The following is a 26,358-nucleotide window of genomic DNA, read 5'->3' as shown; positions in this document are numbered from 1 at the left end:
GTGGCAGGGGGAGGGAAAGGTCCGTCTGGAGGTCACATGTGGTGTGGGGTTCCTCTAGCGTCACACGTGGCGGGGAAGTTGGGTCAGTTTGGAGGTTACATGTGGTGGGGGGGTCCTTCCGGAGGTCAACTTCTGGGGGGGGGGGGTCCATCTGGAGGTCACCTTCAGGCTGGGGGTCTGTCTGGGGGTCACACGTGCCAGGGGAGGAGGGTCCATCTGGAGTCACACGTGACGGGGAAGGCAGGGGGGAAGGGTCCGTCTGGAGGTCACATGTGGCGGGGGGAGGTCCACCTGGAGGGGGGTGTCTGTCAGGTGTCACGTGTGATTACAAGTGTCGGTTTTCTTTGCAGACCTCCTCCAATACCAAGGACCCTGTATGGGAACAGGCCTTCGCCTTCTTCATCCAGGACGTCCACATGCAGCATCTTCACGTGGAGGTAATGTGAATCTGAGGATATCACTGGGGAGACAAAGAAACCGACCAGGAGGGAGAAGGCTCTGCTAAGTGATCACAAACATAAAACACATCGATATGAGGAAGTGATAGATACAAGGAGGAGGAGGAGGAAGTGATAGATACAAGGAGGAGGAGGAGGAAGTGATAGATACAAGGAGGAGGAGGAGGAAGTGATAGATACAAGGAGGAGGAAGTGATAGTTACAAGGAGGAGGAGGAGGAAATGATAGATACAAGAAGGAGGAGGATGAGGTGATAGATACGAGGAGGAAGTGATAGATACAAGAAGGAGGAGGATGAGGTGATAGATACAAGAAGGAGCAGGTAGTTGCAATATCCCCCACTAGGGCCTAGCCTTTTCTTGGGGCCTGGATATTCAGTGGTGACTCAACAAAAGAAAGATGATGCAATGAAACTACCAAAGAATAGGAAATACTAAATATTATACAACACACACAATGGATAAACAGGTGTGTTACACTAAACACTGAGCACCTGGTAGTACAAAACTATAATAGTCACCTGCACTCTGCCCATATAGATATAAAGAGAATTGTTGGATCACTTAGGTACAGAGAACCAACCACCTCAAAAAGTCCAAATGTACAAAGACCCCCAAACAAGTACAAAAGTGAAAATGAAATACCTATACAAAAAAATATCCACACTAAAGGGGGAGATAGAAATGCAATGCAATACAATATAAGTAGCTGAATCTCACGGGTGGTGGAAAGCAGAGTGGGGGGCTGATCCCACGCGTTTCATCACCAATGGATATTCAGTGGTGGTCTCACGTTGTTGGATAGTCAGCGGTGGTCTTGTGATGCTGGATGTTCGCTGGTGGTCTTGCATTGTTGGATAGTCACCATTTTTTGGATGGTGCAGTGTGTGATGTTGACTCCTGTTTTCGCAGGTGAAGGATGATGACCGTCAATGTGCCCTGGGGATGCTGGACATCCCGCTGCATCGTCTCCTGACCAGCGACAAGCTGACCCTGGAGCAGAGGTTCCCACTTACAAACTCCGGGCCCCATAGCTTCATCAAGATGGAGGTCGTCATGAGGGTGAGAATACAATGTAATGAGCACCGCCTCTGACCATGCCCCTTATCGCTAACCACACCCCCTTTACCCTCACTGACCACGCTCCTATATCGCCATTTTGCAGTTCCCTCTCCGGCCTCCTCCTCCTGGGGTTGCTCACAGCCTCCTGTATCTCCACAGGTTCTACACATTGAGGACCCGGACCCGGACACTGTGTACGCAGGCATTAACTCTTTGAAGCACGGGCCAGTCTCCATTAGACGGATGCATCAGGCAAAATCAAACGAAAATCCCCGGAAACACAGCACAGAGAAACAACAGAGCGGGGGCCACTATGTCCCTCAGAACAAGGTGGCCCGAAAGGAGAGCGCGGCTAGCACCAGCCACAGAGCCGGCTTCGGGGGACATGAACAGAGACCAGCCCTTGAACAAGCCCCCCAGACCTCCAACCTCCAACACCCGCAGAGGATGGGCCCCAATCAGAACCTCGAACAGGCCCCCCGCACCCCTAACCTCCGACACCTGCAGCGGATGGCCCCAAGCCTGGTCTCCCTCAGTTCCATGGCCTCTTCAGTGTTTGACGTCAGTGAGGACCCTAGGTGCGTCCCCAGTCCCCTATGTACATGGCGGCGACCCCCCCCCCCCCAGTGTATCATGAGTGTAATGGTCACTTATCTTGTTTCAGTGGCCCCGGAGAGGTGACCGGAGAGGTGAACATCTCAGTGCGATACGCATCACTGCGACGCTCCCTCATCGTGTCCATCAATGGCTGCAGGTAAGAAGGGCCACAACCTCGCTTCACGCCTCTCTTAGTCTAGGGCCACAGTCAACCTCACTGCAGCACTCCCACAGTAAGCCTCAATGCAGCACCTCCTCAGTCTAGGTCCACAGTCGGCCTCAGTACAGCACCTCCTCAGTCTAGGGACACAGTCAGCCCCGCTGCAGCACCTCCTCAGTCTAGGGCCACAGTCGGCCTCCATCAATGGCTGCAGGTAAGAAGGGCCACAGCCTCGCTTTTGACCTCTCTTAGTCTAGGGCCACAGTCGGCCTCACTGCAGCGCTCTTAGTCTAGGGCCACAGTTGCTGCAGCACCTCCTAAGTCTAGGGCCACAGTCGGCCTCGATCAATGGCTGCAGGTAAGGAGGGCCACAGCCTCGCTTTGGACCTATCTCAGTCTAGGGCCACAGTCGCTGCAGCACCTCCTCAGTCTAGGGCCACAGTCGGCCTTGATCAATGGCTGCAGGTACGAAGGGCCACAGCCACGCTTTGGACCTCTCTCAGTCTAGGGCCACAGTCGGCCTCGATCAATGGCTGCAGGTAAGAAGGGCCACAGCCTCGCTATGGACCTCTCTCAGTCTAGGGCCACAGTCGCTGCAGCACCTCCTCAGTCTAGGGACAGTTGGCCTTCTGGGAAGTGAAACTTCTCTTCCTTTTTTTCCCCCAAGGAACCTGATCCAGTGCTCGAGCCACGGTGCTGACCCTTACGTCCGCATCTACTTGCTCCCAGACCGTAGGTGGGCCAGCCGCAAGAAGACAACAGTGAAGAGGAAGACGCTCAACCCTATTTACAACGAGAAGTAAGTGGCACCCAAGTTACCACAGACCGGGTGATAAGCAACAAATACAGAGACTGTGCTAACCGCGACCCCTGCTCCGGGGACCCCCACAAGGAAGCACTGGGGGACATTCTTCATATTCTCTTTCTCCTCCAGGTTTGAGTTTCTGGTTTCTCTTGAAGATGCAAAGAAGCGAACGCTAGACATCGCAGTGAAGCACAACCGACTGTTCGGATCACAGGAGCGGAAAGAGATGGGGAAGGTAAGTGATGGGTCAAAGCTCTGGGGGTGGGAACTACTTCCATCATCTCTGTGCTGGGTGTATAATAGAAAGATCTTCTTCCTCCTCAGACGTTGGTGGATCTTTCCCAAGAAGATGTCGATCAGGGATTTACTGACTGGTAAGTGTTCAGGGCACCAATGGACAGGACATGACAGGACCCTAGGGGTGCACATGACTCCTGGCCAGCAGTGGGCTCCTGCTTTCTGTTAATTAGGTCCCCACCTCACACGCTGTAGCCTCCGGTACCCTCCTACTGTATCACATGCAGTAGCCCGTACGCTCCCGGTAGTCCATAACACATTGTGGCACTAGTATTTCTCCCCTTCCTCCCAATTTGTATCACACGCCGTGGACCCCGGTATCAACCCCCAATTGTATTACACGCTGTTGTTCCCCCGTTACCTTCCCCCCTCTGTATCACACGCTGTGGCCCTGTCCTCCCCCGTATGACCCCCCCCCCCCCCCAACACGCACGCTGTGGCCCCCGGTATCCCTCCCCTGTCATGGCTGCTCTTTGTCTTGCAGGTTTGAGCTGACCCTTTCCCGCCGCCCGAGCTCCTGATGTTGCGGCAATCGCAGTGTAATTATGTACATATGTAATATAATGCTGTGGAGATGTAATATAATGCTGTGTGGGCGGAGTCTACCACGCTCCACCCCATCTATTTATACATTACATTTGATTATTTATTCCTAATTACAGAATAAATGTCTCATCATCTTCATTGTCGCCTGATGAATTTATTAACTGCAAAACATAATCTGAGTGTAGATATGGGTGCAGAGCTCAGCACAGGAGCTGCATACACAAAACAGAACATGACTGCAGCCAGTGTTATCCCTGGAGAGATGTGTAATCAGACCTTATACTGCTGTGCTCTCTGCAGCCAGTGTTGTGTATTGTCCCTGGAGAGATGTATAATCAGACCTCACACTGCTGTGCTCTGTGCTCTCTGCAGCCAGTGTTATGTACAGGAGAGATGTTTAATCAGACCTCACACTTCTGTGCTCTCTGCAGCCAGTGTTATGTATTGTCCCTGGAGAGATGTGTAATCAGACCTCACACTGCTGTGTTCTGTGCTCTCTGCAGCCAGTGTTATGTATTGTCCCTGGAGAGATGTGTAATCAGACCTCACACTACTGTGCTCTGTGCTCTCTGCATCCAGTGTTATGTATTGTCCTTCGAGAACTGTATAATCAGACCTCACACTGCTGTGTTCTGTGCTCTCTGCAGCCAGTGTTATGTATTGTCCCTGGAGAGATGTATAATCAGACCTCACACTGCTGTGTTCTGTGCTCTCTGCAGCCAGTGTTATGTATTGTCCCTGGAGAGATGTATAATCAGACCTCACACTGCTGTGCTCTGTGCAGACAGTGTTATGTATTGTCCCTGGAGAGATGTGTAATCAGACCTCACACTGCTGTGCTCGGTGCTCTCTGCAGCCAGTGTAATGTATTGTCCCTGCAGAGATGTGAGATCATGTCTTTATTCCAGAATTACATGGAAGAGCGTCCTCACACTGCTGTGCTCTGTGCTGGCAGCAGCTCTTTCTTATGACTCACATTCAGAGTTAAAAATGTTTGAACATTTATCAGATTCCAGGAAAGCTGGGTCCCAGCCCCGGTCAGTGCCTGCAATGGGGGAGCCCCCTGCTGCCGGACCCCATGCTGCTCCTGGCCTGTTAATGGGTCGCCAGCGCCTTTAACCTCTTCACCTCTGGCAGAATCTCTTGCAGGAGTCCAATCTCTACAAAAATATGAAATATCAGACAATGAGACAGAAGAGCTGACAGTCCAGCGACCCCTGACCCTGTGGCCCAGGTCACACACCCAGAACCTGCAGAAGCTCCTTTATTAACTCCTCAAATGCTGGGAAGAAATCCTCGTGCTCCTGCATCTTAGTAACAATACTGTGGAGAAAGGTACAAGAGGGGTTAAACTCCAAAATAAGAGACTCCCCACCCGCCAGAGCACCCTATGTGTGGAGCGGATCCGCCACCCCCCAGAGCACCCCATATGCATCGCAGAACCCTACCTATCCATGTCCAGAGAGGCCACAATCTGCTGCAGCTGCTCCACAGCCATCACTACCGATCCTGCGCTGACCCCGTCACCTGAGGACAGAGGGAAAGGGTTAACACTGACCTCAGCCTCCTACACCTCCCCTCCCCCGAGATGACTTCTGCCCCCACCCCGTGTTACCCAGGCCCAGTCGGTGGCGCAGGCTCTTCATGGCATTGCTCATCTCGCCCAGTTTGCTGTAGATCTGGTTCATACGAGGAATGACCCCCCGGACAGACTCCACATCGAAGAGCTGCTGGAAGTGCGAGACCTGCGCCTGCAGCACATGGGGGGCCGCACCGGAGCCCTGCAGATACAGAGGGGGCGTCACTCAGATACAATGGTCACAAGAGCTTACAATCTATAAGGAGGAGGGGACACAGGAGGTGACAGTGCTTGTACAATGGCTGCAGATAACAGCAAGCAGAGGTTGGGAAATCATAAGCTGTTATGCCACGGATCTCCTCACCTGGCTCTCTGAGTCCTCCAGCATGGTGTCTACCAGGAGCAGGAGGTCCTCCACCCTCACGCTGTCAGGTGCACTACTGGTTCTGTCCTCCAGAGGGGGCCTCAGCTTCTGTCTTAGCTTCATCAGTGACTTCTGCAGCGTCTACAGGGACACCTCCTTACTACATACTCATATTGGGGTAAATATGGGGCCCCCGGACAGTCCCTTTACCTGCAGCGCCAGTAACTGTCCGGCCCACATCTCAACAGTCGGCAGCAGGTGCAGGAAGTCAGTCTCTCCTGCAGGATCCGGATGCTCCTGGAGACGGGAGCTCATCTTATAGAGCAGAGGAGGGGCCCGGGGCCCGCACAGAACTGCACGGATGTCTGTCAGGATCTGAAATCAATCAAAATCAACTCAAAGGACGATCCCCTGGGGTACGCGACATCTCCCCCCCCCCCCCCCCCACTACCTCTCACCTCCTGCAGCTTCACACAAGTTTTGGCTTTTCTGGATGTCGATGAAACAACTGGAAGAAGATTTTCCAAATTCTGGACCTCCAGCGCCCGGCACACATCCTACACAACAGAGAATCATCTCACATCGACCCTTAATCCCTCCACTATTGTATACAAAACCTGCAGCTCCAGCCAAAATAAATAATGCCGCCATATACCGCAACCCGCACATACCACACCCTCACAAAACAAACCGTACAGTGGAGCCTCTGACTACAAGTCACTTGGCCCATAGGAGTTTTACAGGACAATCTTTTTACAAAAATTTTAACTTGGTTTACAAGCAAAATGTCTGAAGTTGATTACATCCGATGTACCCCCATCATACCCCAAAATAACGAGAGCAGCCGGTCGTGCATGTGCGGGCAGCCCCACATATTGCCGAGAGCCGCTATCTTCATCAGTTCCATAGAACCGGTTATTTCGGGGTACAACAGGGGTACATTGGACACTCATTCTCATCATCTTTGGGGCTACCATCACTGATACCCTGTGGATAGGAACTAACTTGCTTTGTTGGAAACCCCTTTAACAGGATATTCCTCCCACGAAGACAAGTTTCCCCAATATACTCAGGATAACAAAATAACACATTCTCCAATTAACAAAAATCCTGCATTTCACAGGTATAATTCCATATGTCTATAGGAGTGATAGGAGCTAAAACAGCAATAACACTGAGTAACATTGTAAAGTAAGGGGTTAAATATAATCTTTATTGTGTAAACATCACTGGGGGATTGAGATTTGAGAATTTTCTTTCATGGGAAAACCCATTTAAGTCTAGATTCATTGTTCAATAAGATAAATTAGGGTCTGGTGTCTTGTCTTCTCTGGGTATAAACTCAGGGTCAGTATAGGATGCTTGCATTCTTTGCACCAGCATACTTACCAGAATAATATGTTATGCAAACAGTTATACATTGCAGTATAATATTCTGACAAGTATGCTGCAGTTATACATTGTAGTATAGTATTCTGACAAGTATGCTGCTGCAGTTATACATTGCAGTGTAATATTCTGACAAGTATGCTGCTGCAGTTATACATTGCAGTGTAATATTCTGACAAGTATGCTGCTGCAGTTATACATTGCAGTATAATATTCTGACAAGTATGCTGCTGCAGTTATACATTGCCGTATAATATTCTGACAAGTATGCTGCTGCAGTTATACATTGCAGTATGATATTCTGACAAGTATGCTGCTGCAGTTATACATTGTAGTATAATATTCTGACAAGTATGCTGCTGCAGTTATACATTGCAGTATGATATTCTGACAAGTATGCTGCTGCAGTTATACATTGTAGTATAGTATTCTGACAAGTATGCTGCTGCAGTTATACATTGTAGTATAGTATTCTGACAAGTATGCTGCTGCAGTTATACATTGCAGTATGATATTCTGACAAGTATGCTGCTGCAGTTATACATTGCAGTATAGTATTCTGACAAGTATGCTGCTGCAGTTATACATTGTAGTATAGTATTCTGACAAGTATGCTGCTGCAGTTATACATTGTAGTATAGTATTCTGACAAGTATGCTGCTGCAGTTATACATTGCCGTATAATACTCTGACAAGTATGCTGCTGCAGTTATACATTGCAGTATGATATTCTGACAAGTATGCTGCTGCAGTTATACATTGCAGTGTAATATTCTGACAAGTATGCTGCTGCAGTTATACATTGCAGTACAGTATTCTGACAAGTATGCTGCTGCAGTTATACATTGCAGTATAGTATTCTGACAAGTATGCTGCTGCAGTTACACATTGTAGTATAGTATTCTGACAAGTATGCTGCTGCAGTTATACATTGCAGTATAATACTCTGACAAGCATGCTGCTGCAGTTATACATTGTAGTATAGTATTCTGACAAGTATGCTGCTGCAGTTATACATTGCCGTACAATACTCTGACAAGCATGCTGCTGCCATTATACATTGCAGTATAATACTCTGACAAGTATGCTGCTGCAGTTATACATTGCAGTATAATACTCTGACAAGCATGCTGCTGCAGTTATACATTGTAGTATAGTATTCTGACAAGTATGCTGCTGCAGTTATACATTGTAGTATAGTATTCTGACAAGTATGCTGCTGCAGTTATACATTGCAGTACAGTATTCTGACAAGCATGCTGCTGCAGTTATACATTGCAGTATAATATTCTGACAAGTATGCTGCTGCAGTTATACATTGCAGTATGATATTCTGACAATTATGCTGCTGCAGTTATACATTGTAGTATAATATTCTGACAAGTATGCTGCTGCAGTTATACATTGCCGTATAATATTCTGACAAGTATGCTGCTGCAGTTATACATTGCCGTATAATATTCTGACAAGTATGCTGCAGTTATACATTGCAGTATAATATTCTGACAAGTATGCCGCTGCAGTTATACATTGTAGTATAATATTCTGACAAGTATGCTGCTGCAGTTATACATTGTAGTATAATATTCTGACAAGTATGCTGCTGCAGTTATACATTGCAGTATAATATTCTGACAAGTATGCTGCAGTTATACATTGCAGTATAATATTCTGACAAGTATGCCGCTGCAGTTATACATTGCAGTATAATATTCTGACAAGTATGCCGCTGCAGTTATACATTGTAGTATAATATTCTGACAAGTATGCCGCTGCAGTTATACATTGTAGTATAATATTCTGACAAGTATGCCGCTGCAGTTATACATTGTAGTATAATATTCTGACAAGTATGCTGCTGCAGTTATACATTGCAGTATAATATTCTGACAAGTATGCCGCTGCAGTTATACATTGTAGTATAATATTCTGACAAGTATGCTGCTGCAGTTATACATTGCAGTATAATATTCTGACAAGTATGCTGCAGTTATACATTGCAGTATAATATTCTGACAAGTATGCCGCTGCAGTTATACATTGCAGTATAATATTCTGACAAGTATGCCGCTGCAGTTATACATTGTAGTATAATATTCTGACAAGTATGCCGCTGCAGTTATACATTGTAGTATAATATTCTGACAAGTATGCCGCTGCAGTTATACATTGCAGTATAATATTCTGACAAGTATGCCGCTGCAGTTATACATTGTAGTATAATATTCTGACAAGTATGCTGCTGCAGTTATACATTGCAGTATAATATTCTGACAAGTATGCTGCAGTTATACATTGCAGTATAATATTCTGACAAGTATGCTGCTGCAGTTAGTCTTCTCTAAACCTGCATCCTGCCAGAATGTCGATGGACTTCAGTCCCTACACTTCATCCTAACTGTGAACAGAGGAGACATCCAAGAAACAAAAAGAAGTAGACGAGACAGAGGAAGGAAGGAATGTGGTAGGAAAAGGGCAATAAGTGTAAGAAGTGGGTGAAACCTAGGTAAAAACCTACGGCCCATAGGAGAGTGTGTTGTGGTGCTTAGTAATAGCTCCAGTCATCTAAATGGTTGTGCATAGAGACAGTGAAAAAAACTCCATTCTGCCCCCTCACACCTCCCAGACAGGGGACGGATTGTGGTCTCCAATGTCTAGCACCTAGGCATTGGCCGGCAGTAAAAATACATAGGGGCAACTGGGAAACTAAATTTACCCCCAAGTGGTGGGAAGACACCAAGAAGGCAAGTGGCTGGATCTGAAGCAAAGTCAGAGAGCAATAGCGGAAACCATAAATAAATGTATGCCCGGCCCGGGATTGGAACCCAGACCCCCTGCAAAAGAGATAGGAGCCGCTACCCACTGGGCTACAAGCTCACAGGATGTCAGTGTGAGGATTTTATGTAACTAAGAGTTTTAACTGTTACATTGTGACACACTGATATATAGAGAGGGATCTTCTCAGATATTATTAAGATTATTATTACTATTGAGATTATCATTAAAATTATAATAATGATAGTCTCCATGATAATAATAGACGTCTCCATAATGACCATAGTAATCCCTGAGAAGATGTATCTCTATACACCAGTGCATGGAGCCTGCGTCACTGTGTAACAGTAAAAGACTTAGTTACATAAAATCCTTCCATTGATAACCACTTGGCCAATAGGCTCCATCTCTGATGCATGTAGAGTGTAGAGTTTGTGAGTTCAAATCCCAAGCTGGGCATAATTTTTTTTTATTATTATAAAGAGGATTATTATTATAATGAAAATGAATATTAATAAATAAAAAATTTGGGGCGTGACCAGGGCATGATTAGGGGTGTGGCTTAGGGTGAATCACCGCGGCACACTACGCCGCCATTTTGTCCCTCTTTCTCTTCCGGAAATGTTGCGAGGTATGCCCTGTGTAGTTTGCACTGTGGGGGCTGTACTATGTGCAGGGGGCTCCAGATTCAGCATTTGTGGCATCCGTTCTCCATGAATCTGGTGCTCCCTGCACTGCGCCACAGAAGGCACTACTTATTATTCTAATGCATTTTTACCACGAGTCATGCAACACAATTCTGACGGACTTTGCATGATAAACATGGCGCCGGAGGCCCCTTCAGTACAGAAGTCTGTGTCACATGAAGAATAGCTCAGTCACTACAGAAATGCGTCTCTGACTTTGCACGTTCTTTTTAATAAGGGTCTAACAGAAAACTGCAGTGCGGTCCTTCGTAAATGAGCCCCATTTGCCTCCAAATCTCTGTGGTGCATAGATCTGTCACAGCCAAACCCGCAGGATCTCTGCCAGATGGGACGACAGATTTAGCTTTTGACACCCTCTTACTAAGTCTCCAAAGGTTGCCTCACGGCTAGATCCAAAGATTGTTCTATCCTGGTTCTTCTAGATCTCTCCGCAGCATTTGCTAGTGTGGACCACCAGCTCCTCCTCGCTCCATTGGCCTGAAGGGACCTGCACTCTATTGGTTTTCTTCCTCATCTCTCTGACCGCACTTTCAGTGTCTCCTTTTCTGCATCTTTCTCTTCTCATCTTCCTCTCCGTGTCGGGGTTCCTTAGGGCTCAGTCCTGGGTCCTCTTCTCTTCTCCCTCTATACTGTTCCCATTGGACAAACCATCAGCAGATTTGGTTTCCAGTATCATCTTTATGCTGATGACACCCAGCTATATACTTCTGCACGTAACATCAGCCCGGCCGTAATCCAGAACACTAGAGATTGTCTCTCTACTGTCTCTAACATCATGTCCTCTCTCTTCTTGAAACCCAATGTTTCCAAAACTGAACTTATCTTTCAACCATCTACTAACTTACCCAACCCTGACCTCTCCATCTCGGTCTGTGGGATCTCTGTAGCACCAGGGCAGCAGGCCGCTGTCTTGGGGTTGTGCTGGACCCTGACCTCTCCTTTATACTGTATATTCAATCTCTTGCCGGATGCATCTCAGAAACATCTCCAGAATCCGGCCATTTCTCACAATAGAAACTTCTAAAACAATAATTGTCGCTCTGATTCACTCTCGAATAGACTAACTACCTTCAAATCATCTTCCACTCACTAAACTTTATTCTCCATGCAGCAGGCAGGCTCATGTTTCCGACCAAACACTACAGGGAAGTCTCTAGTTTGTGCCAATCACTGCACTGGCTGCCCATCTACTTCCGAATACAGTTAAAAATAATAATCCTCATCCACACAGCTCTGTACAATGCTGCCCCTCCTTTCTCGTCTATCGTACAACCCGTGCTCTTCCATCTGCCAGTGATATTAGATTATTCTCTTCCTTAAAAGACAACCACCTCCAGGAGGAAGGATTGTAACCCAAGCACCGACATACTAGGGTGCACCCCCTCTGGTCGGATCTGCTCTTATAGCTTCTCAGGACCTTATTTTCACAAAATGGGGTTTTAAAACGTATACAAATAAGCCTAATGGGGCTCCGAGCTCTATAGAGGTCAATGGAGTGTAGAGCCCCTCAGGCTCATTTGCACAATTTGTAAAACTTATTTCTTAAAAACAAGGGCATAAGGAGCTACAAGAAGAATGGATACTGCCAAAGGGGGAGACAGGGAGACCAGCATGTAAGTGCACTTAGCTTACAATCCTTCACACCAGAGGTCCTATGATCTGAACCTCTCATTTAAGTCTACAGGACTTCTCCCGAGCTGCACCAATTTTCTGCAATGCCCAATAACACCCAACCTACAAAGAAGAAAACATGCTCTTATATCCCATCTCTTTAGGCAGATCTATCACAGTCACCAACTGCATGAGACGTCACCTCTCTTTACTGTATCATCCTCCCGTCTGTTATCAGGCAAATACCAGATACCAAGCTCTCAACTTCTCTACAATCACTATTCTGCTGCTGGTGCAGTCACTGTGTACATACATGACATTACTTATCCTGTACTGATCCTGAGTTACATCCTGTATTATACTCCAGAGCTACACTCACTATTCTGCTGCTGGTGCAGTCACTGTGTACATACATTACATTACTTATCCTGTACTGATCCTGAGTTACATCCTGTATTATACTCCAGAGCTGCACTCACTATTCTGCTGCTGGTGCAGTCACTGTGTACATACATGACAATACCGAATTTTCCGGGCCATTAGGCGCACCGGAATATAAGGCGCAACAGTCCGATGCGCCTTATATATGTAATAATCCCATATATAAGGCGCATCGGACTATAAGGCGCAGGGTCCGGGGGCGTGGCGGAGGTCCGGGGGCGGAGCGGATACCCGACGAGAAGAGACGCGACGAGACGCGGCGACGCGGAGAGGTGAGGGGGAGGTGGAGGATGGCAGCGGACAATACTTACATAGGTCCCCGCTACCGGAGACAGCAGATCTCCAGCGGGAACTGCAGACCACACGGCAGAAGTTGTTCGTGCCGCGTGGTCTGCAGTTCCCGCTGGAGATCTGCTGTCTCCGGTAGCGGGGACCTATGTAAGTAGGGTCCGCTGCCCTCATATAGGGCGCACCGGACTATATGGCGCACTTTGTATTTCCAAGGAAATCCAAGGCTTTTAAGTGCGCCTTATAGTCCGGAAAATACGGTACTTATCCTGTACTGATCCTGAGTTACATCCTGTATTATACTCCAGAGCTGCACTCACTATTCTGCTACTGGTGCAGTCACTGTGTACATACATGACATTACTTATCCTGTACTGATCCTGAGTTACATCCTGGATTATACTCCAGAGCTGCACTCACTATTCTGCTACTGGTGCAGTCACTGTGTACATACATGACATTACTTATTCTATACTGATCCTGAGTTACATCCTGGATTATACTCCAGAGCTGCACTCACTATTCTGCTACTGGTGCAGTCACTGTGTACATACATGACATTACTTATTCTATACTGATCCTGAGTTACATCCTGTATCGTCCGATGGCCCGTCGCCCAATTTGTGTCGCATGAAAGCCAGTACGCCGAAATCCGATCGCATGCACCAAAAATCCCTGCTAAATGCGGGAAAAAAAAAGAAAATCGGAAATCGTCGAAATATCCAACGATAGTGCGGTTCACTGACCATTAGTAAATGAGCCCCATTGTGTACATACAAGACATTACTTATCCTATACTGATCCTGAGTTACATCCTGTATTATACTCCAGAGCTGCACTCACTATTCTGCTGCAGGGTTATGTGACTTCAAGGGGTGTTGCTATAACTACCTGTAAGTAGCGGTGACATTCTTCATATGGTAGACTCTCCAGCCCTCGGACACCCATCCCCTTAGACTCCTCCTTCTCTCGGGTTGCACCTCGTCCCCTGATACACATTAATAGAAGGAACACAAGAGACGTCCTGTGACTACACTGCAGCCTCTGTTTTGTGACAACGTTTCCTGCTCCAGGTCTCACCTGAGGATCTTCTCCATCTTCCTCATCTGCTGCTTGTAGATACGCAACTCCCCGACCGTCGGCCTGATGAGATCAGAAGAGGGGGGCTACTGCCTGATCCTGGGGGGTGGGGTCATACACACAGGGAGCAGCGAGAAGAGGGGGGCTACAGCCTGCTCTTGGGGGGGGGGGGTCACACACAGGATGACGAACGGTGGCCCCTAGACAATGCGCTGTGTTACACCATGTTGGGGACATACCTGGCCCTTGTTTCCTCCCGCAGGCGGCTGTTCTCCCGCAGCAGCTCCTCCTCCTTCCTCCGGGCTCCTTCTATCTGCTCCTGATAAGACTGAAAAGAGAGGAGGAGTCAGAACGGGGCCCGGGGGGCAGAGAGCGGGGGCCCAGGGATCACCGGATTAACCACCTAAAGTAATCAAGCGGGAACAGAGGGAGAGGCTGCACCTTCAGTGCTAGGAAATGCTCCATCTGCTCCCTGGAAAACTGGGTGACAGCACAGGATGGCTCAGGCCACCCTCATGGGGGCATCACCTTGATCAGGGCTTTATAATTCGGGGTGGGGTCCAGGTCTGGAGAGCCTCTCCGCAGATTACGCTCTAGGACTGGATCTTCCAATAGCTCCAATTTCCTGCAGATGACAAAACAAGGACACAGCGTGAGCAAGGAGCCAGGAAGTCCTCAGGGCAGGATAAGGGGGGCCCTTTGTGTGGATTAGGGCCACATCAGTGTGAAGCAAAGTCTGGGTGGCCTCTAGTGGAACTCCTTTTGGTGTCATGAGAGGCTCCCACTACTGCTCATTCTCCTGTGCGGTTCTTCTCCATTACGGATTAAGGGGGGGCTCCCCAGAGCTCCTTCTGCAGGCACTCCCCTCGGCCCTTGTCCCCAACAGCAACAATTCTGCAAGAGACTACCCCTGATCTCTCAGTTGATCTGGTTATGATGGTCAGGGCACGCTGGGAGGAGTAGTCACTCCATCCTAGGCTGGGGGAGTGCTTACTCCTGATCCTGGTGACTTCTCTTCTCCTGGGTGAGACGCCTCCGGAGATGTGCGATGCTCTTTTCCTGCTCCCGCAGTTGCTTCTGAGGACGCACACACAGAGCACATTTCAGAAAACGATGCAATGTGCTGCAGCCGAGGTTTCCCCAGTAGTGGGCGCTCCACCTGTGCTGCAGCCGAGGTTTCCCCAGTAGTGGGCGCTCCACCTGTACTTACATCCGCTGTCGCCTTCTCCTGCAGTAATCCCGTCACCTCGCTCTGCTGCTGCCGCATCTTACACATGAAGTCGTCCTCCAGATCCCGGATTTTGACTTTGACGCCGTCCAGTATCCGCTGCAGATCACTGGCGCGCTGCTCCTGGCGCCCGGCTCTGTCCTGCTGCATCTGGACCTCATCCCTGGGGCAGAAGAGGAGCGTCACACAGAGGAGTTCATAGCATACCGCGGGTTAGAGGACCCTGTCCAGCCTGCCGGGACTTACTTGAGCCGCTTGTTGTCCTGTATGAGGCCATGGATCAGGTTCTGGCGTCTCTCTGTATCTTCCACCAGTGATTGAATGGCAGCTCTCAGCGCCAGCGATGCCTGCGGGTCCAGAGACACTGCTCCTACATACAGACAATACAGGACATGAGAACCTGCTGTAATACTCACTGCACCCCCACAATCTAGGGTCCCATAGATTACCAGACAGGTCGTCCCTCAGAGAGACATGCACCACGCGGCAGCCATGACGCTTCAGCAGCTTATTTATATTCTCCCATTGTGCCAACTCCATCTGTAGAGAAAAATAGAACATAAAGGAGCGGGCACACACCACAGACCAGGACATGAGGAAGCAGGCACACGCCACCCACCAGAGAAGCCCAGGACATGGAGGAAGCGGGCACACGCCACCCACCAGAGAAGCCCAGGACATGGAGGAAGCAGGCACACGCCACCCACCAGAGAAGCCCAGGACATGGAGGAAGCAGGCACACGCCACCCACCAGAGAAGCCCAGGACATGGAGGAAGCGGGCACACGCCACCCACCAGAGAAGCCCGGGACATGGAGGAAGCAGGCACACGCCACCCACCAGAGAAGCCCGGGACATGGAGGAAGCGGGCACACGCCACCCACCAGAGAAGCCCGGGACATGGAGGAAGCGGGCACACGCCACCCACCAGAGAAGCCCGGGACATGGAGGAAGCGGGCACACGCCACCCACCAGAGAAGCCCGGGACATGGAGGGGCGAGCACACGCCACCCACCAGAGAAGCCCGGGACATGGAGGGGCGAGCACACGCCACCCACCAGAGAAGCCCGGGACATGGAGGGGCGAGCACACGCCACCCACCAGAGAAGCCCGGGACATGGAGGGGCGAGCACACGCCACCCACCAGAGAAGCCCGGGACATGGAGGGGCGAGCACACGCCACCCACCAGAGAAGCCCGGGACATGGAGGGGCGAGCACACGCCACCCACCAGAGAAGCCCGGGACATGGAGGGGCGAGCACACGCCACCCACCAGAGAAGCCCGGGACATGGAGGGGCGAGCACACGCCACCCACCAGAGAAGCCCGGGACATGGAGGGGGGGGGGGAAGCACACACCACCGACCAGAGAAGCCCAGGCCTTGGGCCCGGGGGGGGGAAGGGGTCAGAGGGTGGCAGTGATGTCCAGCACATGAGGTCCCACTGTTCTCCACACTTTCAGACCCCGGGCACCACGATGCAGCAGCCATCGCCCAATCATCAACTCACCAGAGAAGACGCTTCATCACCTCCTGCAAGACAATGAAGAATTACTGGGATACGTCACCCCCGGGAGAAGCAAAGACCCCAGAAACCTCACCTGATCCTCACCTGCTGCGCCCCTCATGTCCCAACACCACAGGAGGAACCTGAAGAGAGAGACAGGATGAAGGGAGCGAGCATCACAGCGCCCCCTATCTGTAGCCCCCAATATATTACCTCCAAACCCCGATAACAGCCCCCACCCCATATCTACACTGCTCCCAAAACCCTCTCCACTTACCCCCGGATATGAGTGTTGGTGTCTCCCGGCCTGCCTGTAATGGACGGTTCTATGAGCAGGACGGGGGAGTTACTCTAGTGGTTTAAATTCAGCGGCTTCCTTCAGAGGACTCCCTCACGGCTTCCGTACGTTTCCAAGGAGACGCGGCCTTTATATTTTTTCAGCGTAAGGCGTGGCCCGGGGGTTCTGATTGCTGATTGGTTGGAGTTAGGCTGTTGATTTCGGGTTTATCTGTGACCGTTGACCGAAGTGCAACCAAACTCGTTTTATTGTTTGCCCTCAGCGTCCTCTCATCCAATCAGCGAGAAGCGTGTAACCTGTCACTGTCAGCAGTTTAGGCTGCGGCGGCCGGACCGTGTGACAGAGAGAAGCGAGCAGGTGAGGCGAGAGAACCGGGGAGACACCGCGGAGCGACGGGAGGATGGAGGACCGAGCGGAGGGGGCTCGGGGATGGAGGGGGGAAGCCGAGGAAAAAGGGGGGCTGGACAGGAGGAGCCGGGGAAAAGGGGGGGCTGGAGGGGAGGAGCCGAGGAAAAGGGGGGGGCTGAAGGGGAGGAGCCGAGGAAAAGGGGGGGGCTGGAGGGGAGGAGCCGAGGAAAAGGGGGCGCTGGAGGGGAGGAGCCGAGGAAAAGGGGGGGCTGGAGGGGAGGAGCCGGGGAATAGGGGGGGCTGGAGGGGAGGAGCCGGGGAAAGAGGGGGGGATAGAGGGGAGGAGCTGGGGAAAGAGGGGAGGAGCCAGGGATAGGGGGGTATAGAGGGGAGGAGCCGGGGATAGAGGGGGTATAGAGGGGAGGAGCTGGGGATAGAGGGGAGGAGCTGGGGATAGAGAGGTTATAGAGGGGAGGAGCTGGGGTATAGAGGGGAGGAGCTGGGGTATAGAGGGGAGGAGCTGGGGATAGGGTTGAGGAGCCGGGGATAGAGGGGGTATAGAGGGGAGGAGCCGGGGGTATAGAGGGGAGGAGCCGGGGATAGAGGGGGTATAGAGGGGAGGAGCCGGGGATAGAGGGGGTATAGAGGGGAGAAGCCAGGGTGTGCCGTTTCCGGTGAGGCGGGGTGTGCCGGTTACGGTGAGGTGGGGCCTGGGGTGTTCCGGTGAGGCGGGGGGCTGTTCCGGTGAGGCAGGCCCAAGGTGTACCGGTTCCGGTGAGGCGGATGCGGGCCACGGTGTGCGCCGGTTGGTGCGGGTTCTGGTGAGGCGGGCACAGGAGCCCGAGGTGTGCTAGTTCCGGTGAGGCGGGTGCAGGTCCCGGGGAGTGTCGGTTCCGGTGAGGCGGGGCCCGGGGTCTGCCGGTTCTTGCAAGTGCGGGACTCGGGGTGTGTCGGTTCCAGTGAGGTGGGCGCAGGGGCCCGGGGTGTGCCGGTTCCGGTGAAGCGGGGCCCGGGGTGTGCCGGTTCCGGTGAGGCGGGGGCTGGGATGTGCTGGTTCTGGCAGGGGCCGGGGTGTTCCGGTGAGGCGGGGGCCGGGGTGTGCCGGTTCCGGTGAGGCGGGGGCCGGGGTGTGCCGGTTCAGGTGAGGCTGCGCAGGCCCGGGATGTGTCGGTTCTGGTGAGGCGGGGGCCGGGTGTGCCGGTTCCGGTGAGGCCGCGCAGGCCCGGGGTGTGCCGTTTCCGGTGAGGCGGGGGCCGGGGTGTGCCGGTTCAGGTGAGGCTGCGCAGGCCCGGGATGTGTCGGTTCCGGTGAGGCGGGGGCCGGGTGTGCCGGTTCCGGTGAGGCCGCGCAGGCCCGGGGTGTGCCGGTTCCGGTGAGGCGGGGTGTGCCGGTTCTGGTGAGGCGGGTGCGGGGCCCGGTGTTTGCTGCTCTCAGGATGTCAGTGGGGGAAGGCTGGGTCTCCGTGAATTCCTGATCTCTCCAGGCTCCACTGCCATATAAGTCCAGAGTCTCCCTTACTTATCTCGCTGTTATCACCCGGGCGCCTCATGCTCAGCAGCTGATATCCGCTCCCGACATTGTCCTTGGCTAAGTACTGGCAGCCTCCGTCTGGCTACTCACCATACAGCAGGAAACTCGGGATGGAATATACATCAGTATATGCACCTAATGTATATAGCACACAATTCATGAAGGCTGTAATAGCCACTACATGACCTCCATCCCCAGCCTCTACTGACCGTACACTGTGCATAAACAGAGATACCCAGAATATTGAGTACAGCTCTGCGGTATAAAACGTGATGTAACTCAGGATAAGTACAGGATAAGTAATGTCATGTATGTACACAGTGACTGCACTAGCAGCAGAGTAGTGAGTGCAGCTCTGGAGTATAATACAGGATGTAACTCAGGATCAGTACAGGATAAGTAATGTCATCTATGTACACAGTGACTGCACCAGCAGCAGAACAGTGAGTGCAGCTCTGGAGTATAATACAGGATGTAACTCAGGATCAGTACAGGATAAGTAATGTCATGTATGTACACAGTGACTGCACCAGCAGCAGAATAGTGAGTGCAGCTCTGGGGTATAATACAGGAGGTAACTCAGGATCAGTACAGGATAAGTAATGTCATGTATGTACACAGTGACTGCACCAGCAGCAGAACAGTGAGTGCAGCTCTGGGGTATAATACAGGATGTAACTCAGGATCAGTACAGGATAAGTAATGTCATGTATGTACACAGTGACTGCACCAGCAGAAAAATAGTGAGTGCAGCTCTGGAGTATAATACAGGATGTAACTCAGGATCAGTACAGGATAAGTAATGTCATGTATGTACACAGTGACTGCACCAGCAGCAGAACAGTGAGTGCAGCTCTGGGGTATAATACAGGAGGTAACTCAGGATCAGTACAGGATAAGTAATGTCATGTATGTACACAGTGACTGCACCAGCAGCAGAATAGTGAGTGCAGCTCTGGAGTATAATACAGGATGTAACTCAGGATCAGTACAGGATAAGTAATGTCATGTATGTACACAGTGACTGCACCAGCAGCAGAATAGTGAGTGCAGCTCTGGAGTATAATACAGGATGTAACTCAGGATCAGTATAGGATAAGTAATGTCATGTATGTACACAGTGACTGCACCAGCAGCAGAATAGTGAGTGCAGCTCTGGAGTATAATACAGGATGTAACTCAGGATAAGTACAGGATAAGTAATGTCATGTATGTACACAGTGACTGCACCAGCAGCAGAATAGTGAGTGCAGCTCTGGAGTATAATACAGGATGTAACTCAGGATAAGTACAGGATAAGTAATGTCATGTATGTACACAGTGACTGCACCAGCAGAATAGTGAGTGCAGCTCTGGAGTATAATACAGGATGTAACTCAGGATCGGTACAGGATAAGTAATGTCATGTATGTACACAGTGACTGCACCAGCAGCAGAATAGTGAGTGCAGCCTTGGGGTATAATACAGGATCTTCAGTGTATATATTGTTAGTGATGCAGCTAATTGCCTTCTGGTTCTGTCTTGCAGACATGGCAGGTCCAGGTTCGGGGAGCAGCCGGTCTATGGATAATGGAGGTCAGAGGAAGAGGAGGGGCCCCGGAGCCTTTGGCACCGCCTATCTGGTTATTTACAATGTTATTATGACTGCGGGGTGAGTAGATGGCACATTATGCACATGATGGTGGATTTCCCCTGCTTCCTCATGTGCAGGGGGCACCTAGTCCTCTGCCCCCTGTGACCTCTGGATGCAGGCGATATACTGACCTTTAGCCCTCAGCTAGAATGATCATGGGGGTCCCATGAGGCGGGTGCTGACCTCTCTCTGGGTGTGATTTGCAGGTGGCTGGTGATAGCGGTCGGTCTAGTGCGCACGTATTTGGCCAAGGGGAGCTACCACAATCTGTACTACTCCATCGAGCGCCCCCTCAAGTTCTTCCAGACGGGAGCGCTGCTGGAGGTAGGGACCCTTCATCTTCATCCTATTCTGTCTTCTGTGCCGTGCACTGGACTGACCTTGTCTTTGTATCTGCAGATTGTACATTGTGCACTGGGTAAGTGACCAGGCAGATGTCCACAGCGGTGGTGTCGTGTCAGTGTACAGTAAGTTACATGGGTGGCGCTGGCGGTGTATGGGGCAGATGTCATCCCGTACATAAGAGGCTGCGGGGTTCATGGTAGCTCAGTCCTAATTAAGGCCTCATCTACATGTCAGGGCCCGCAGGGAGAAGCAAGAAGAGGGGAGGCAGCAGTGTAGGTGAGGGGTCAACCGGGGTGATAATGGCCCCCGGCACATTGTACACAGGAGGCTCGTGATGGCATCTGCTTATCCAGGGACTTGCACATAAAACAAAGATGGTGCAGCACCAGTAACAACAGACTGGGAGATCTTCCGCTCTGGTGGCATATAATGTAGTGGCTGCCGTAAGGTACAATTTTCCCTTAAAGGGGTTGTCCCACTTTGGCAAATGAATGTTATTGTTTGTATGATGAAGAGTTAAACTATTTTCCAATATACTTTCTGTATCACTTCCTGACAGTTTCTAGATCTCTGCTTGCTGTCATTCTATCGAAAGCTTCTGTGTTTACTTCCAATGTACTGAAATCTGACCCTGGTCACACAGGTGCACTGCGCGTTAGTATCACAGAGAGTAATAGGAGCCGTGTGATATAACGAGCCGTGCACCAGGGTCAGATTTCTATCCACCTGAAATAAAGTTTCCTATAAAATGGAAGCAAGCAGAGATGTAGAAAACTGCAAGGAATTGATAAAGAAAGTATATTGGAAAATTGTAAAACTTTTCATAATTCAAATATTTTTTATTTTTTTTTGCTGAAATGGAAATGCCCTTTTAAAGAGCAATTGTAAAGTATAAAAACTTTTGCCTAACTTTGCACTAGGCTCAAATGAGCAATTATCTAATTTACTCCCATTAGTCACCCATCTGCATGTGTTTAGCTGCTAGCAGAGGTTTTACCTTGTCCCCCCCCCCCCCCCCCATGCTACTCTCCTTTTGTCATGCTTTCTGGTAACCATGGGAAACCGTATAGGACCCATGGTTATAGGAGAAGGCTTGTTGACAGGGGCAGGACCTTGAGTGATGTCATAAACATGTGACTCATCACATGCTTCAGGTCGTCCAATTACAAACCTGAGTCCTGAGTCATATGAATGCCCTCAGTGCTCTGGCCTCAGTGGCCTTAGCTCATGTCACAACCAGGATGTCCCACGCAGGAATAGCTGAATGTGATTTTATAAGAAGGGCTGATAGATATATGTATCTAACCTCAGGCTAGGGAGAAGCCAGTAGCATGATCCAGGTCACCGGCTCTCTCCAGCTCTGCTAAAGCTTTACAGTTACGCATTAATCCTGGGGCTGTCCAGCTGTCTGCAGAGATGGGTAAACTTTCATGACCCAGTGCGGTGGCATCATCCAGCATACCAGCTGAAAAGTGAGGCATAAACTGGTTGTATAAAGTCAAGGACACAGAGATTTTTAGCACTGAAGTCAAGCTCTCCCTGCCTCAGAAATCCCCATTCACTGTACTTGATGGTCCTGCATCCAGAGACCTCACTAGATCTCCTGAAATCCAATGCAATCACGGCAGAGGAGACGTTCAGAGCTCCCCACTTTGACATCAGTGTTAAACTCTTCGCCTCATTCACTTTATAAATCCAATGTACATCTCAAATGAAAGTTGATTTTTTTTTTTTTTTTTTATGTCACCACACTGGACCTTGAAAAAAACCAAAAACTAGAAGGTGTAACACTGTCTCACAATATACTGGTAGTGGTTTATTGGGCTAATTACAGATGACAGGTTCTCTTTAAATATAATAGAATTCAACAGCAATACCCTGGAGGGACAGCAGGTAGCAGCATAATGTCAGATAATATAAACATACCAGGGTTAAAGGGGTTGTCCGAGACTGTATAAAAAACAATGGTGATAGGGATGGGGCCGCTTAAAAAAATAACACTTTTCTTGCCTCGCGCTGACATCGGTCCACGTCCCATGTAAACAAACGGGCACAGAAGGTGCGCTGCATTCAGCTTCCGCCCACCCGTCCCTATTCCCAGCTTGTGAAGGGGGTCTTTAACTCTTTAGTGGACTCATGGGAGAATGTGGCAGGCTATCTGCAGCGTTCCACCGGGTCATTACCTCCCCTCCACACACACAAGTATGTAGGTTATTCACGTAGTCCTGGATCCACATTTGCCCCCAGGTGACAGCCCCGCGTCCTCTTCCATGTCTGTATAAATGCTTGTGTCTATACCATGTTTCTTCACTCAGGAATCGTTCCGTCCTCTGTGGTCCTCACTGCCTTTCAGGTCTTGTCTCGGGTGTTCCTGACCTGGGCTGTTACACACAGTGTGAGAGAGGTAAGTGACCCCCGCACACGACCGAATGGGGGTCTCTGCTCCACAGCAGGGTCCTAGAGGTGTAGGCCAGGTTCCCGGTGATGTGTTATGAAGCCGTTAGTGGGGGGTTTGGGAGGTGTGACGTGATATCTATCAGAGTTTAAAGGGTTAACCTCCCATTAACTCTTCAGGTTCAGAATGAAGACTCAGTCCTGCTGTTTGTTGTGGCCTGGACAATCACTGAGATCATCCGCTACTCGTTCTACACCTTCAGTCTCCTCAACCATCTACCCTACATCATCAAGTGGGCCAGGTGAGTGTGCGGGCCTGGATACGAGTGTGCGGGCCTGGATACACTGCACTCGGGGGAGTGTGTGGGCCTGTAAAAGCTGCGGACACATTGTAGTGCGACTGTCATGAAGGCGATATAACAGACTGGCGGCCATTACTGCGGTGTCACGTGTCCGTCTCTTGCAGGTACACCCTCTTCATCGTCCTATACCCCATGGGAGTAGCAGGAGAATTACTGACCATCTATGCGGCGCTGCCGTTCGTCCAACACACCGGCCTCTACTCTATCAGTCTCCCCAACAAGTACAACTTCTCATTTGATTACTACACCTTCCTCATCCTCGTCATGGCGTCCTACATTCCCAGTGAGTATGTCATTGCCCTGTGTGGCGGGGGCGCTGCGGCTGGCCGGGGCGCACTGCTCTCTCACCCTCTCCCGTTCTCTCCGCAGTTTTCCCGCAGTTGTATTTCCACATGCTTCACCAGCGCAGGAAGGTCCTCAACATTGAGCGCAAGAAGTCGGATTAACCCTCGCCCCGGTCTCTTCTTCTTTTTCCTGTTCATCCTATTTTTATTTCTCCAAAACTTCTAGAAACCCTAATGCTGCAGCGTTTTTCAGCGCACCCTTTCCTATGGGATGAGGTAACTGCCTGCGGATGGCGTGTTTACATACTAACCACTACCCAGCATGCACTGGGAGAGGCTGCCATGACTCTTTCTATTACTAAACGCTTGTGTCTGGATCAGACACTGCTGCATGTATTGTGGACGAGCCTCAGGATGATGGGGGTGGTAGTGCCCGAGGCCTTCTTCTAATCCTGCGCTGGAATTTGCCTCAGACCAAGATGTGAGCCTGCACCTACCTGACCATGGACTGAAGAGACGGCCCGGGATACACACTGTGACTGCTAAGGATTACGTCCCATGTCTGTATGTTTTCCCCCACCCCCCTGTGCACGGTGCGACATTTGTCCCACACTATGGGGTCTGGCACTGCCATAAATGACGAAAATACAGGGGACATGGTCAACCTACTGCTCCATTCGTTATCAGCATTGCGACCCCCATAATTGTAAGCAGTGGGGTCTGACATTGACCCTCTCATTGACAATGTCACTATCCTATGGAGATAACATACAAACGTAAGACTCATTGCATTCACTGCAGGTAGGCTCCTTGTTGTGCTGGGGTCCTCATCCTACCCGGACCCCCAGACTCAGGGAGGAGTCTCTATGGAGGTGCTCACAATAATAATCTAACCCTGCACAGATGCCCCTATGTACTGGTCTAGTGAGGGGCGCCTCTGCAGTTAACCCCTTACTGCATGTGGAGAGGTCTGGTGCCAATGGTCCATGTTTACACTCTCGGCGTCTCGTGCTTGATAAAACTCCGCAGATGTTTGTACTGGAGACTCGACTGCAGTAAAAGATTTTTTGAAATTTTCATTCTTAGTGTTTTCTTGTGGTCTAATTTGGGGGGACTAAGATTTCCAGGTGGGAAGATGGCGGGGTGGTCTGGATGGAGGAGGAGGACGATGGAGAGGTGCGGATGGTGGCGAGAGGAGGACAATGGAGAGTTGCGGCGAGAGGGAGCAAGAGGAAGAGGAGGACGGCGGAAAGGTGCGGATGGGGGCGAGAGGAGGAGGACGGCGGAGAGGTGCGGATGGGGGCGAGAGGAGGAGGACGGCGGATGGGGGTGAGAGGAGGAGGACGGCAGAGAGGTCAGGATGGGGGCGAGAGGAGGAGGACGGCGGATGGGGGTGAGAGGAGGAGGACGGCAGAGAGGTCGGGATGGGGGCGAGAGGAGGAGGACGGCGGATGGGGGCGAGAGGAGGAGGAGGACGGCGGATGGGGGCGAGAGGAGGAGGAGGACGGCGGATGGGGGCGAGAGGAGGAGGAGGAGGACGGCAGAGAGGTCGGGATGGGGGCGAGAGGAGGAGGAGGAGGAGGACGGCGGAGAGGTCGGGATGGGGGCGAGAGGAGGAGGAGGACGGCGGAGAGGTCGGGATGGGGGCGAGAGGAGGAGGAGGACGGCGGAGAGGTCGGGATGGGGGCGAGAGGAGGAGGAGGACGGCGGAGAGGTCGGGATGGGGGCGAGAGGAGGAGGAGGACGGCGGAGAGGTCGGGATGGGGGCGAGAGGAGGAGGAGGACGGCGGAGAGGTCGGGATGGGGGCGAGAGGAGGAGGAGGAGGACGGCGGAGAGGTCGGGATGGGGGCGAGAGGAGGAGGAGGACGGCGGAGAGGTCGGGATGGGGCGAGAGGCGGAGAGGTGCGGATGGGGGCGAGAGGCGGAAAGGTGCGGATGGGGGCGAGAGGAGGAGGACGGCGGAGAGGTGCGGATGGGGGCGAGAGAAGGAGGACGGCGGAGAGGTGCGGATGGGGGCGAGAGGAGGAGGACGGCGGAGAGGTGTGGATGCAGGCGAGAGGAGGAGGAGGGTCTAAGGCAGTGGTTCTCAACCTGTGGGTCGCGACCCCGGCGGGGGTCGAACAACCAAAACACAGGGGACGCCTAAAGCCATCGGAGCCACGATTTTATAGCATTTTTTGGCACAAATACAATATTTTTGTACATGGTTTGGGGTCACCGCAACATGAGGAACTGTATTGCGGGGTCACAGCATTAGAAAGGTTAAGAACCA

General features: G+C 51.0%; 3 protein-coding genes across 6 annotated transcripts in view; 2 read left to right on the top strand and 1 right to left on the bottom strand.

Moving 5' to 3' along the window:
• The window catches only part of ESYT3 (extended synaptotagmin 3), a 42,740-nt gene extending 38,682 nt beyond the window's left edge, over positions 1–4,058 (top strand). The window contains exons 16-23 of the mRNA XM_072122148.1: positions 351–437; positions 1,370–1,519; positions 1,679–2,097; positions 2,184–2,273; positions 2,944–3,075; positions 3,211–3,316; positions 3,406–3,455; positions 3,863–4,058. Of these exons, the coding sequence (XP_071978249.1) occupies positions 351–437; positions 1,370–1,519; positions 1,679–2,097; positions 2,184–2,273; positions 2,944–3,075; positions 3,211–3,316; positions 3,406–3,455; positions 3,863–3,899 (1,071 nt within the window). The 3' untranslated portion in view covers positions 3,900–4,058. The remainder of the gene's footprint in view (positions 1–350; positions 438–1,369; positions 1,520–1,678; positions 2,098–2,183; positions 2,274–2,943; positions 3,076–3,210; positions 3,317–3,405; positions 3,456–3,862) is intronic.
• A 694-nt stretch (positions 4,059–4,752) lies between these two features.
• On the bottom strand, positions 4,753–17,430 carry CEP70 (centrosomal protein 70). Of its 3 annotated transcripts, XM_072122156.1 has the most exons (18): positions 17,168–17,419; positions 16,996–17,033; positions 16,894–16,916; positions 15,836–15,926; positions 15,633–15,756; positions 15,369–15,549; positions 15,153–15,235; positions 14,687–14,783; positions 14,398–14,486; positions 14,159–14,221; positions 13,970–14,066; positions 6,326–6,424; positions 6,078–6,242; positions 5,868–6,008; positions 5,540–5,705; positions 5,373–5,451; positions 5,168–5,247; positions 4,753–5,084 (listed from the first exon to the last, which is right to left on the bottom strand). In XM_072122156.1, exons 2-18 carry the CDS (start codon positions 17,009–17,011, stop codon positions 5,020–5,022), a joined length of 1,659 nt encoding a protein of 552 aa, XP_071978257.1. In that variant the 5' UTR covers positions 17,012–17,033; positions 17,168–17,419; the 3' UTR covers positions 4,753–5,019. The 3 variants fall into 3 exon arrangements, with proteins under 3 accessions (XP_071978257.1, XP_071978258.1, XP_071978259.1); XM_072122157.1 differs by lacking the exon at positions 16,894–16,916 and having other exon boundaries at positions 16,985–17,033; positions 17,168–17,423; XM_072122158.1 differs by lacking the exons at positions 14,687–14,783; positions 15,153–15,235 and having other exon boundaries at positions 17,168–17,430.
• HACD2 (3-hydroxyacyl-CoA dehydratase 2) lies at positions 17,393–25,162 on the top strand. 2 transcript variants are annotated; one of them, XM_072122160.1, is made up of 8 exons: positions 17,397–17,545; positions 20,595–20,718; positions 20,907–21,024; positions 21,100–21,118; positions 23,361–23,449; positions 23,620–23,741; positions 23,906–24,084; positions 24,171–25,162. In XM_072122160.1, exons 2-8 carry the CDS (start codon positions 20,597–20,599, stop codon positions 24,245–24,247), a joined length of 726 nt encoding a protein of 241 aa, XP_071978261.1. In that variant the 5' UTR covers positions 17,397–17,545; positions 20,595–20,596; the 3' UTR covers positions 24,248–25,162. The 2 variants fall into 2 exon arrangements, with proteins under 2 accessions (XP_071978260.1, XP_071978261.1); XM_072122159.1 differs by having other exon boundaries at positions 17,393–17,545; positions 20,907–21,118.
• The last annotated feature ends 1,196 nt before the right edge of the window (positions 25,163–26,358 follow it).

Source organism: Engystomops pustulosus, chromosome 8 (assembly GCF_040894005.1).
Source record: "Engystomops pustulosus chromosome 8, aEngPut4.maternal, whole genome shotgun sequence".
Taxonomy (NCBI): Eukaryota; Metazoa; Chordata; class Amphibia; order Anura; family Leptodactylidae; genus Engystomops; species Engystomops pustulosus.
Note: the sequence above shows the minus strand (reverse complement) of the source record. Positions and strands in the feature narration are given on the sequence as shown.

Bases quoted from the DNA above. Each gene is read 5' to 3' on its own strand.
- CEP70 (XM_072122156.1), bottom strand. The intron at 14,784-15,152 runs GTAAGCACTCCC...TGTCATCTGCAG, and splicing joins AGAAGTCACCAGGATCAGGA to GAAATTGGAGCTATTGGAAG. The intron at 6,425-13,969 runs GTAGTTATAGCA...TCTGTTGTGTAG, and splicing joins AATGTCACCGCTACTTACAG to GATGTGTGCCGGGCGCTGGA.
- HACD2 (XM_072122159.1), top strand. From the start codon at position 20,597: ATGGCAGGTCCAGGTTCGGGGAGCAGCCGGTCTATGGATAATGGAGGT. The intron at 23,450-23,619 runs GTAAGTGACCCC...TTAACTCTTCAG, and splicing joins TTACACACAGTGTGAGAGAG to GTTCAGAATGAAGACTCAGT. The intron at 23,742-23,905 runs GTGAGTGTGCGG...CGTCTCTTGCAG, and splicing joins TACATCATCAAGTGGGCCAG to GTACACCCTCTTCATCGTCC.